The 13,742-nt window shown below is 42.7% G+C and overlaps 1 protein-coding gene across 1 annotated transcript; it reads left to right on the top strand.

Moving 5' to 3' along the window:
• Window positions 1-261: 261 nt before the first annotated feature.
• LOC111952870 (NLR family CARD domain-containing protein 3-like) lies at window positions 262-12,264 on the top strand. The gene is made up of 14 exons (XM_023971831.3): window positions 262-548; window positions 1,022-1,289; window positions 1,406-1,504; window positions 2,821-2,919; window positions 5,794-5,889; window positions 5,994-6,095; window positions 6,233-8,026; window positions 8,124-8,297; window positions 8,415-8,588; window positions 9,006-9,179; window positions 9,433-9,606; window positions 9,764-9,937; window positions 10,078-10,251; window positions 10,456-12,264. Exons 2-14 carry the CDS (start codon window positions 1,111-1,113, stop codon window positions 10,634-10,636), a joined length of 3,594 nt encoding a protein of 1,197 aa, XP_023827599.1. The 5' UTR covers window positions 262-548; window positions 1,022-1,110; the 3' UTR covers window positions 10,637-12,264.
• The last annotated feature ends 1,478 nt before the right edge of the window (window positions 12,265-13,742 follow it).

A 13,742-nucleotide genomic window follows, 5' to 3' on the forward strand; every position in this document is an offset into this window, starting at 1 on the left:
GCGTTAAGTAGGCGTAAAGTATCTACATTTATCAGCAAAAATATTTTCTTTCTCATCAAATGTACAACTGTTGGATCACAGTGGAGGCTTTGTTTGTTTGTACGCCACACTGAGTCACTTGTTAATCCATCTTTAATACATTTTTTCCCAGGTTTTAAAACAGGCTGTTTCACAAGGTTTCATATGCAGACAGCTGGTGTAAATTTCTTCCTGTTTTTTTATTAAATCACTTCGGACAACTTTGGTGATGCACATTGCCCTTTGTCCTATGTCAGTCTGAAGATAGTGGCTCAGAAGATTACTCTGTTTCCATGCACCACACAGCGTAAAAGCATCCGTAAAGATCACAGAGAGAGGAAAGAGGCATAGCAAAAACCTACCAAGCAAATGTAGCTAATCTAGCTATCAAATTCCCATAAGGCGGAAGTCAAATACTGTTCCTGCCCTGGCTTGCCCTCCCTTCTTTCTGCCCTTCTCTCCTTTGAGCAGTCAAACAAAGAAGCTACAGCCTACAGCAACATTCTCAAACCGAGGAACCCATCTCAGTGGTAAGCATTACAGACTGTTTTTGTTTCTTGCTACAAGAAAATAGAAAGTTATTGAAAGAGAAGAGTAGAGCAGAGATGGGGAAAAGGGGAGACTAAAGGAGTAGCGTATTTAATGTCTATTCAACTATTGGTCCTGTTTGCGAACTGTGTAATCTAGCCAGCTAAATTCATAAAAAATACACTGTTTGCAGAAATGACCACCTCATTCATTTAAATTCTACTAATCTTTGTCACTGCTATGGTTTGTACATGTGCCAGCTAGGTATACATGCTAGCAAAGTTGCAAACAAGCTAAAGTAGTCCAGTTGACAATAGCTGGCAAATGCGTAAAGTCGAAAGTGATACACTTCCTGGATAACCAACCAATGTTACAGAAATCAGCCATTTTAATTTGGTAGTGTGTGTAGTAGCTATTTGACAGCATTGTGTATGATTGATACTCTCTCTCTCCCTCTCTCTCTGTATGGGTGGAGGTGGGTGTGTGTGTGTGTTCACAGGGCTGATCTAGGTCAGAGGACAGTAGTATTTGTCTGCCCATGAGAAGGGAATTACGACCTCTAAAATGAGTCTCTCTGCAGAGAGAGAGGAGGGGGACAGTTTTTCAAAAAAGATTGTCTCAGGCGAGAAAGAGGAGCAGGAGAGACCCGTGTCTCCTGTACCCAGCTGTGTGTCCATGAAGAGTGACATGTCAATCGATGCTCCATATAACTTCAGTAAAGAACCATTGTCCAGTGAACAGGGGTAATAAAACGTAGTTTTACCACACACCTACATAATCCTGATACAGATATCTGAGCGCCGTCAAAAACTATTTCTTCCCCAGTCAGACTAACAATAATCTCCATGGTTTTTGTCAGGGTCCATCAAGGAGATACAGCGTCTCCTGTAACCAGCTGTGTGTCTAGGAAGAGTGACCAGTCTATGGGACTACCAATTAACTTTTCCAGTGAACAAGGGTAATAAGACTTTTAACCACAAATATACGGTGCATTTGGAAAGTATTCAGACCCCTTGACTTTTTCCACATTTTGTTACGTTACAGCTTTATTTCTAAAATTGATTCAATTGTTTCCCCCCCCTCATCAATCTACACACAACACCCAATAATGACAAAGCAAAAAAAGGTTTATTCATTTTTGCAAATGTATAACAAAAACACTGAAATATAACATTTACATAAGTATTCAGACCCTTTACTCAGTACTTTGTTGAAGCACCTTTGGCAGCGATTACAGCCACAACTCTTCTTGGGTATGATGCTACATGCTTGGCACACCTGTATTTGGGGAGTTTCTCCCATTCTTCTCTGCAGATCCTCTCAAGCTCTGTCAGGTTTTTTGTTTCTTTTATTTAACTAGGCAAGTCAGTTAAAAACAAATTCTGATTTACAATGACTGCCTAACCCGGCCAAACCCTAACGACGCTGGGCCAATTGTGCGCCGCCCTATGGAACTCCCAATCACGGCCAGCTGTGATACAGCCTGGAATCGAACCACGCCTTAGACCGGTGTGCCACACGGGAGTCCAGGTTGGATGGGGAGCGTCGTTGCACAGCTATGTTCAGGTCTCTCCAGAGCTGTTAGATCGGGTTCAAGTCCGGGCTCTGGCTGGGCCACTCAAGGACATTCAGACACTTGTCCCAATGCCACTCCTGCGTTGTCTTGGCTCTGTGCTTAGGGTCGTTGTCCTGTTGGAATGTGAACCTTTGCCCCAGTCTGAGGTCCTGAGCGCTCTGGAACAGGAGATCAAGGATCTCTCTGTACTTTGCTCTGTTCATCTTTCCCTCAATCCTGCCACCACCATGCCTCACCGTTGGGATGGTGCTAGGTTTCCTCCAGACGTGACGCCTGGCATTCAGGCCAAAGAGTTCAGTCTTGGTTTCATCAGACCAGAGAATCTTGTTTCTCATGGTCTGAGAGTCCTTTAGGTGCCTTTTGGCAAACTCCAAGTGGGCTGTCATGTGCCTTTAACTGAGGAGTGGCTTCCGTCTGGCCACTCTACCATAATGGTCTGATTGGTGGTGTGCTGCAGAGATGGTTGTCCTTCTGGAAGGTTCTCCCATTTCCACAGAATAACTCTGGAGCTCTGTCAGAGTGACCATCAGGTTCTTGGTCCTTCTTCTCCGATTGCTCAGTTTGGCTGGGTGGGCAGTTCTAGGAAGAGTCTTAGTGGTTCCAAATTTCTTCCATTTAAGAATGATGGCCATACAGATATCTGAGCACCCTCACCCTTCCCCAGTCAGACTAACAATAATCTCCATGGTTTTTGTCAGGGTCCATCAGGAGATACCAGCGTCTCCTGTAACCAGCTGTGTGTCTAGGAAGAGTGACCAGTCTATGGGACTACCAATTAACTTTTCTTGTGAACAGGGGTAATAAGACTTGTTGTTTTAACCACACACATATAGTACCAGTAAAACGTTTGGACACACCTACACATTCAAGGGTTTTTCTTTATTTTTACTATTTTTGTAGAATAATAGTGAAGTCATCAAAACTATGAAATAACACATATGTAATCATGTAGTAACAAAAAGTGTTCAACAAATCAAAATATATTTTAGACTTTAGATTCTTAAAAGTAGCCACCCTTTGCCTTGATGAAAGCTTTGCACACTCTTGGCATTCTCTCAACCAGCTTAATGAGGAATGTTTTTCCAACAGTCTTGAAGGAGTTCCCACATATGCTGAGCACTTGTTGGTTGCTTTTCCTTAACTCTGCGGTCCAACTCATCCCAAACCATCTCAACTGGGTTGAGGTCGGGTGATCGTGGAGGCCAGGTCATCTGATGCAGCACTCCATCTCTCTCCTTGGTCAAAAAGCCCTTACACAACCTGGAGTTGTGTTTTGGGTCTTTGTCATGTTGAAAAATCAAATTTATTTATATAGCCCTTCTTACATCAGCTGATATATCAAAGTGATGTACAGAAATCCAGCCTAAAACCCCAAAMAGCAAGCAATGCAGGAGTAGAAGCACGGTGGCTAGGAAAAACTCCCTAGAAAGGCCAAAACCTAGGAAGAAACCTAGAGAGGAACCAGGCTATGAGGGGTGGCCAGTCCTCTTCTGGCTGTGCCGTGTGAAGATTATAACATAACATGGCCAAGATGTTCAAATGTTCATAAATGACCAGCATGGTCAAATAATAGTAATCAGAGTGAACAGGTCAGTTTTCCATAGCCGCAGGCAGAACAATTGAAACTGGAGCAGCAGCACGGCTAGGTGGACTGGGGACAACAAGGAGTCATCATGCCAGGTAGTCCTGAGGTATGGTCCTAGGGCACAGGTCCTCCGAGAGAAGTAAAGAAAGAGAGAAAGAGAGAATTAGAGAGAGCATACTTAAATTCACACAGGACACCGGATAAGACAGGAGAAATACTCCAGATATAACAGACTGACCCTAGCCCCCCGACACAAACTGCTGCAGCATAAATACTGGAGGCTGAGACAGGAGGGGTCAGGAGACACTTTTAGTCCCACTATGCGCAAACCAGATGGATTGGCGTATTGCTGCAGAATGCTGGGGTAGCCATGCTGGTTAAGTGTGCCTTAAATTCTAAATAAATCACAGACAGTGTCACCAGCAAAGCATCCCCACATCATCACACCTCCTCCTCCATGCTTCACGGTGGGAACCACACATGCGGAGATCATCCGTTCAGCTACTCTGCATCTCACAAAGACAAAGTGGTTGGAACCAAAAATCAAAAATTTGGACTCACCAGATCAAAAGGACAGATTTCCACAGGTCTAATGTCCATTGCTGGTGTTTCTTGGCCCAAGCAAGTCACTTCTTGTTATTGGTGTCCTTTAGTAGTGGTTTCTTTGCAGAAATTCCACCGTGAACGCCTGATTCATGCACTCTCCTCTGAACAGTTGATGTTGAGATGTGTCTGATACTTGAACTCTGTGAAGCATTTATTTGGACTGCAATCTTAGGTGCAGTTAACTCTAATGAACTTGTCCTCTGCAGCAGAAGTAACTCTGGGTCTTCCTTTCCTGTGGCGGTCCTCATGAGAGCCAGTTTCATCATAGCACTTTATGGTTTTTCCGACTGCACTTGAAGAAACTTTTTCAGGATTGACTGACCTTCATGTCTTAAAAGTAATGACGGACTGTCGTTTCTCTTTGCTTATTTGAGCTGTTCTTGCCATAATATGGACTTGGTCTTTTACTAAATAGGGCTATCTTCAATATGCCACCCCTACCTTGTCACAACAACTGATTGGCTGAAACGCATTAATCTTCACGATTGGTGGGTCCCCTGTGGGACTTTTGAACTAACTTAGGCTAATGCGATCAGCATGAGGTTGTAAGTATCAAGAACATTTCCCAGGACATAGACATATCTGATAATGGCAGAAAGCTTAAATTCTTGTTAATCTAACTGCACTGTCCAATTAACAGTAGCTATGACAGTGAAAGAATACCATGCTATTGTTTGAGGAGAGTGTACAATTTTGAACATGAGAAGTTATTAATAAACTAATTAAGCACATTTGGGCAGTCTTGATACATTTTGAACAGAAATGCAATGGTTCATTGGATCATTATAAAACTTTCACATACACTGCTGCCATCTAGTGGCCAAAATCTAAATTGCACCTGGGCTGGAATAATACATTATGGCCTTTCTCTGGCATTTCAAAGATGATGGTAAAAGCACACAAAAGAACGGTTGGTTTTTTCTTCGTATTATCTTTTACCAGATCTAATGTGTTATATTCTCCTACATTCCTTTCACATTTCTACAAACTTCAAAGTGTTTCCTTTCAAATGGTACCAAGAATATGCATATCCTTGCTTCAGGGCCTGAGCTACAGGCCGTTAGATTTGGGTATGACATTTTAGGCAAAAACATTTTTTAAAGGTGCCCGATCCAATTAAGAAGGAAATAAATTCCAGGTGACTACCATTCCAGGTGACTACCTCATGAACCTGGTTGAGAGAATGCCAAGTGTGCAAAGCTGTCAAGGCAAAGGGTGGCTACTTTGAAGAATCTCAAATATATTTCGATTTGTTTAACACTTTTTTCGTTACTATGATTCCATATGTGTTATTTCGTAGTTTTGATGTCTTCAGTATTATTCTACAATGTAGAAAATAGTAAAAAATAAAGAAAAACCCTGGAACGAGTACTCTAGGTGTGTCCAAACTTTTGACTGGTACTGTACATAATTACTCCTCAACAATTTTGACGATTTCTTCCTTAGCCCAACTAAATATAATTTCCTTGTTTTTTGGCAGGATCCAACAAGAGAGACCAGTGTCTCCTGTACCCAGCTGTTTGTCTATGAAGAGTGACAAGTCTATGGACCTGCCAATGAGGTTGTCAAATAAAAGGTTATTACAATATTTAGAGTTCAAGGTTTCTTTAAAACAAAACTCATAAACACGCACCCATGACTTCTTGTACTTTGTAAAGATTTAAAAGTTTGTTTTGACAGGGTCCCTCCACTCCCTCAGCAGAAACAGGACTGTCCTCCTTCCTGCACTGTGTCCATGGAGCCATATGAAGAAGCGAATGTCTTACCCGTAGATCAGAAAATGTGAGTGTCTGCTGTTTCTACGGCTTCATATCACTTGGAGACCACATTGTCTCAGGTCTTCATAACTGTAGAAATTCAGTTTCCATTTGTTCCTCCTTTGATACAAAATGTTTAAACATTTTATGTCATTTTCCCAGGCACCAAAATGTCGGTGCTGAGGCAGAAATTCAAGAGAAGCTCAAATCAACTCTGAAGAAGAGATTTCRGTGTGTTTTTGAGGGACTAGCACAGCAAGGAAACCCTACACTTCTCAATGACATCTACACAGAGATTTTCATCACTGAAGGTGGAAGTGGAAAGGTCAATAATGACCATGAGATAATACAGATTGAGGCAGCATCCAGGAGACCAGCAACACAAGATACACCAATCAAATGTAATGACATCTTTAAACCCTTACCTGGACAAGACAGGCATATAAAAGCTGCGTTGACAAAGGGAGTCGCTGGCATTGGAAAGACCATTTCCGTGCAGAAGTTTATTCTGGACTGGGCCGAAGGAAAAGCCAATAAGGATATTCAGTTCATATTTCCACTTCCTTTTCGTGAGCTGAATTTGATGAGGACGGAGAGATGCAGTTTGATGGAACTTTTACAATCTTTTTTCATGGAAATTAAAGAATCCAAAATGATTAACTATGATGAGTGCAAAGTCCTGTTTGTATTTGATGGTCTGGATGAGTGTCGACTCCCTCTTGACTTCCAAAACAATAAGACCTGTTTTGATGTCTCAGAGTCAACCTCAGTCGATGTGCTGCTGACAAACCTTATTAAAGGGAATCTGTTACCCTCTGCGCTTCTCTGGACAACCTCCCGACCTGCAGCAGCCAATCAGATCCCTCCTGAGTGTGTTGATCAGGTGACAGAGGTACGAGGGTTCAATGACCCACAGAAGGAGGAGTACTTCAGGAAGAGATTCAGTGATGAGAACCTGGCCAGCAGAATCATCTCACACATTAAATCCTCAAAGAGTCTCTACATCATGTGCCACATACCAGTTTTCTGTTGGGTTTCAGCCACTGTTCTAGAGAGAATGTTGGGTGAAGCAGAGAGTAGAGAGATCCCCAAGACTCTGACTCAAATGTGCRCACACTTCCTGATCTTTCAGACCAAACAGAGTAGAAAAAAGTATCTTGGAGAAGATTACATTGATCACCACTGGAATACATTAATGATAATGAAACTGGGGAAACTGGCTTATCAACAGCTGGAAAAAGGTAATCTGATCTTCTACGAGGAAGACCTAAGAGAATGTGGCATTGATGTCACAGAAGCATCCGTGTACTCAGGAGTGTGCACAGAGATCTTTAGAGAGGAGAAAGGGCTGTGCCAGGGGAAGGTATACTGCTTTGTACATCTAAGCATTCAGGAGTTTTTAGCTGCTTTGTATGTGTTTCTCACATTCAAAAACAGCAATGTAAATCTTCTCTCTCAAGGTGTAAATATTAAGACAATGTCAGGAGAAACACCTGCATTGTTTCTACACAAAAGTGCAGTGGACAAGGCCTTACAAAGTATGAATGGACACCTGGACCTGTTCCTCCGTTTCCTTCTGGGCCTATCACTGGAGTCCAATCAAACTCTCTTACAAGGCTTACTGTCACAAACAGAAAGCAAGTCCCAAAGCAGTGAGGAAACAGCCAAGTACATAAAGATGAAGATCAGGAAGAATCCCTCTCCAGAGAGGTGCATCAACCTGTTCCACTGTCTGAATGAACTGAATGACATTTCTCTAGTGGAGGAGATTCAAAGCTATCTGAGCTCAGGAAGTCTCTCAAAAGCTGAACTGTCACCTGCACAGTGGTCCGCTCTGGTCTTTGTTTTGCTGACTTCAGTGGAGAAGCAGGATGTGTTCGAACTGAGAAAGTATTTTAGATCAGAGGAGGGTCTTCTTAGGCTGCTACCAGTGGTCAAAGCCACCAGAACAGCAATGTGAGTATTTATGGACACATTTTCATAATTTCCTCATGGTCTTTGTAGTCTTTACCCTGTTTGTGGACCAAATGTGTTGTTTTATTATTTATTCCAGCCTGAAAGATTGTAACTTGACTGAAAGATGCTGTAAGTCTTTGGCTTCAGCTCTCAGATCGAACTCTTCTTCACTGAGAGAGCTGGACCTGAGTGACAATAAACTGCAGGATTCAGGAGTGAAGCTGCTCTCTGATGGATTGAAGAGTCCAGGTTGTAAATTGAAGACACTGAGGTAAGGGCATCTCTCAGAGTGGAAATATATAATTACTTTTGTTTTTGGAAATGTGAAATGATTCAACTATTTTAAATGTCCAGTTGTGTATAGAGCTGAGTATTTTTCCCATTGCAGGCTGAAGAGCTGTGGTACCACAAAGGTTGGCTGTGCTTCTCTGGCTTCAGCTCTAAGGTCAAACTCCTCACACCTGAGAGAGCTGGATCTGAGCAGGAATATCCTTGGAGACTCTGGGCTAAAGCTGCTCTCTACTGTACTGGAGGATCCACACTGTAAACTGGACATACTGAGGTTAGTTTCATACAGATGTCGGATCTTAATTTGAGCCAGTTTGCTACAGCAGGAAAAGAATCCTACAGCAACAGGAAATTTGAATTATTATGTGGATTATAATTCGTGGACATATTTGTAGGGGTTGATACATTTTCCTTATGGGAAAGTTGAAATTATAAACTTCAGAATCCTTTTAAAAACTCAAATATATTACAAGTTTTACATTTCCTGCAGGAAAGTTCTCCTGTAATAGGGTGAYCAAATTAAGTTGGCTGTCTTCTTGGAATGAAGATTGGGTCTTTCATCTGTCATTCAATACATGGATCTCTAATAGCTGTTTACATGAGGATAGTTCAAATCTAACTCTAAGTCGCTCTGGATAAGATTGTCTGCTAACTGGCTAAAATGTAAATGTAATTCTCTCTCCATCTGTAGCCTTTCTGGTTGTGGAGTCACAGAAGAGGGCTGTACTTCTCTGGCTTCAGCTCTGAGGTCAAACCCCTCACACCTGAGAGAACTCGACCTGACCGACAACCAACCAGGAGACTCAGGAGTGAAGCTGCTCTCTGCTGTCCTGGAAAATCCACAGTGTAAATTGCAAAAACTGAAGTGAGTACTAGAACATCTCAAGAATGGTCTGTMATTTTAGGATTTAGGTCAAATGATTGTGATTTGTGATCTGATTTTGTTGAGGATATCTGGGCATGGGCATTTAATTCTGAGATCAGAAACCTAAGGGAGAATGAGGAAGTACAGCTCTCCAGTTGCTCTTAGAAACTTGAAGTTACTTCTCAATGAGTAATGAAGTGTACTACAATGCCGATGACAGTAGGACATTATATTATGTTGATTCCCTCTGCAGGCTGTATAACTCTAAAACCACAGAGGAAGGATGTTATTATCTGGCTTCAGCTCTGATGACAAACCCCTCACACCTGAGAGAGCTTGACCTAGGTGGAAATAAGTTAAGAGACTCAGGAATTAACCATCTCTCTGCTGCACTGAAGGAACCACAATGTAAACTGGAAACACTGAGGTGATGTGTAATTAAAATACATGTTCTTTAATGAAATAAACCTTGTTCACAAAAGGATAAAGGAACACTAAATTGGGTAGTTATATGTTTGAACATGAATAATGTCATCATGTCCTATGAAAATACATATCATACAAACAAACCACTCTGTCTGCAGGATGTTAGGCTGTGGAGTCACAGAGGAGAGCTGTGCTTCTCTGGCTTCAGCTCTGAGGTCAAACCCCTCACATCTGAGAGAGCTGGACCTGACCAACAACCAACCAGGAGACTCAGGTGTGAAGATGCTCTCTGCTGTCCTGGAGGATCCACTCTGTAAACTGGAAAGACTTTCGTAAGTATTACAGCATATTCCATAATGTCAGAATAGGGGCACTATAACTGATCCACCTGGAGGCTTGCAGGCAGCTTGCTGATGGACATTAACATTGCACAGTCACAATCTATAAATATTACCTTCGTATTTATTCCCAGGCTGAAATGCTGTAACCTCACTGAGAAATGCTGTGGGTCTCTGGCCTCAGCTCTCAGCTCAAACTCCTCTAGTCTGAGAGAGCTGCACCTGAGTCACAATAACCTACAGGATTCAGGAGTGAAGCTGCTCTCTGCTGGACTGGGGAATACACACTGTAAAGTGGAAAAACTGGGGTAAGGCCAAACTTCTTGGAGACCATGAAGTTGCATGAAAACAAATTATAAACTAAATGTAGTAATCAAAAATAGCATGTTTTTACCTTTTTTAAAGTTGTTGCCACCCATCAGGCAAATAATGTGCTGTTGAGGAAAGCAATCAGAAATTGTTTTTCAGTGTGTCCAGAACTGACAGAATGACAGGCGTTTCTCTCTCTGCAGGCTGTCATATTGTTGTGTCACATGGGAAGGCTGTGCCTCTTTGGCTTCAGCTCTGAGGTCAAACCCCTCACACCTGAGAGAGCTAGATCTACAAATGAATAAACCAGGAGACTCAGGGGAGAAGACGCTCTCTGATGTCTTGGAGGATCCACTCTGTAAACTGGAGAAACTTACTGTATAATGTACTCTGTACAACGTTTTTGTCTGATAACTATTATGGTACATTTCCACCTTTTAATGYATTTTCATACATTTCAAGAAGAGTTTTCTGTGAAGAAACATTTTCTGTCTGCAGACATTTTCACTGCATGTATGGGGAAATGTCACACAAACATTGTTATAACAAGAAAAAATGATATTTGTTGCATCCTTGTGAATGCTGGGTTATCTAATAATTCAGAGACAGCAGGAAGATAGTTTTAAAAATATACACTACCGTTCAAAAGTTTGGGGTCACTTAGAAATGTCCTAACCAGAATAGAAAGAGGAGTGGGAGGCTCCGGTGCACAACTGAGCAAGAGGACAAGTACATTAGAGTGTCTAGTTTGAGAACCAGACTCCTCACAAGTCCTCAACTGGCAGCTTCACTAAATAGTACCCGCAAAACACCAGTCTCAATGTCAACAGTGAAGAGGCGACTCCAGGATGCTGGCCTTCTAGGCAGAGTTCCTCTGTCMAGTGTCTGTGTTCTTTTGCCCATCTTAATATTTTATTTTTATTGGCCAGTCTGAGACATGGCTTTTCCTTTGCAACTCTGGTTTTGTTGGTTGCTTTTCCTTCACTCGGCGGTCTAACTCATCCCAAACCATCTCAATTGGGTTGAGGTTGGGTGATTGTGGAGAACAGGTCATCTGATGCAGCACTCCATCACTCTCCTTGGTCAAATAACCCTTACACAGCCTGGAGGTGAGTTTTGGGGTCATTGTCCTGTTAAAAACAAATGATAGTCCCTCTAAGCTCAAACCAGATGGGATGGCATATAGCTGGAGAATGCTGGGGTAGCCATGCTGGTTAAGTGTACCTTGAATTCTTAATAAATCAACCAACACTGTAACCAGCAAAGCACCCCCACATCATCACACCTCCTCCATGCTTCAGGGTGGGAACMGCACATGCGGAGATTATCCGTTCAGTGTCTTTTAGTAGTGGTTTCTTTGCAGCAATTCAACCATGAAGGCCTGATTCAYGCAGTCTCCTCTGAACAGTTGATGTTGAGATGTGTCTGTTACTTGAACTCTGAAGCATTTATGTGGGCTGCAATCAGAGGTGCAGTTAACTCTAATGAACTTATCCTCTGCAGCAGAAATAACTCTGGGTCTTCCTTTCCTGTAGCGGTCCTCATGAGAGCCAATTTCATCATAGATCTAGATTGTTTTTCCGACTGCACAAAGTTTTTGACACTTTCAGGATTGACTGACCTTCATGTCTTAAAGTGATGATGGACTGTCATGTCTCTTTGCTTATTTGAGCTGTTCTTGCCATAATATGGAGTTGGTGTTTTACCAAATAGGGCTATCTTCTGTATACCACCACTACCTTGTCACTACTCAAATGCATTAAGAAGGAAAGAAATTCCACAAATTAACTTTTAACAAGGCACACCTGTTAATTGAAATGCATTCCAGGTGACTACCTCCAAAGCTAACATTAAGGCAAAGGGTATCTATTTGAAGAATCTCAAATATAAAATATATTTTGATTTGTTTAACACTTTTTTGGTTACTACATGTTTCCATATGTGTTATTTCATAGTTTTGATGTCTTCACTATGATTCTACAATGTAGAAAATAATAAAAATTAAGAAAAACCCTTGAATGAGTGGATGTGTACAAACTTTGACTGGTACTGTGTATATATATATATATATATAATATATATATATATACAACACTGCTCAAAAAAATAAAGGGAACACTTAAACAACACAATGTAACTCCAAGTCAATCACACTTCTGTGAAATCAAACTGTCCACTTAGGAAGCAACACTGATTGACAATAAATTTCACATGCTGTTGTGCAAATGGAATAGACAAAAGGTGGAAATTATAGGCAATTAGCAGGCACCCCCAATAAAGGAGTGATTCTGCAGGTGGTGACCACAGACCACTTCTCAGTTCCTATGCTTCCTGGCTGATGTTTTGGTCACTTTTGAATGCTGGCGGTGCTCTCACTCTAGTGGTAGCATGAGACGGAGTCTACAACCCACACAAGTGGCTCAGGTAGTGCAGCTCATCCAGGATGGCACATCAATGCGAGCTGTGGCAAGAAGGTTTGCTGTGTCTGTCAGCAAAGTGTCCAGAGCATGGAGGCGCTACCAGGAGACAGGCCAGTACATCAGGAGACGTGGAGGAGGCCGTAGGAGGGCAACAACCCAGAGCAGGACGCTACCTCCGCATTTGAGCAGGAGGAGCACTGCCAGAGCCCTGCAAAATGACCTCTAGCAGGCCACAAATGTGCATGTGTCTGCTCAAAACGGTCAGAAACAGACTCCATGAGGGTGGTATGAGGGCCCGACGTCCACAGGTGGGGGTTGTGCTTACAGCCCAACACCGTGCAGGACGTTTGGCATTTGCCAGAGAACACAAGATTGGCAAATTTGCCACTGGCGCCCTGTGCTCTTCACAGATGAAAACAGGTTCACACGCACATGTGACAGACGTGACAGAGTCTGGAGATACCGTGGAGAACGTTCTGCTGCCTGCAACATCCTCCAGCATGACCGGTTTGGCGGTGGGTCAGTCATGGTGTGGGGTGGCATTTCTTTGTGGGGCCGCACAGCCCTCCATGTGCTCGCCAGAGGTAGCCTGACTGCCATTAGGTACCGAGATGAGATCCTCAGAGCCCTTGTGAGACCATATGCTGACACATGCACATTTGTGGCCTGCTGGAGGTCATTTTGCAGGGCTCTGGCAGTGCTCCTCCTGCTCAAAGGCGGAGGTAGCGGTCCTGCTGCTGGTTGTTCCCCTCCTACGGCCTCCTCCACGTCTCCTGATGTACTGGCCTTGTTCATTGTTCACATTGTTCATGCTGTGCTCACTTGAACAGGAAGGTGGTGCGGCGGGCCTCCGAGTTTACAGTTGTTTTGAGCACAACACAAATCATGATTCATTGACAGCCTGGCCAATGTTAAATGTTTATCATTTTAAACTTGGAAATGAGACCCTTAATTCCAGATATGGGACCACACAGCCACTGTCACTGATTCGTTCCACTCATTGTTGAATTTGCGATTTCCAACTTGTTGTGTAATGTTTTATGTCCAATGGTCGATGAGCACCGATACGT

Source organism: Salvelinus sp. IW2-2015, linkage group LG26 (genome assembly GCF_002910315.2).
Source record: "Salvelinus sp. IW2-2015 linkage group LG26, ASM291031v2, whole genome shotgun sequence".
NCBI lineage: Eukaryota > Metazoa > Chordata > Actinopteri > Salmoniformes > Salmonidae > Salvelinus > Salvelinus sp. IW2-2015.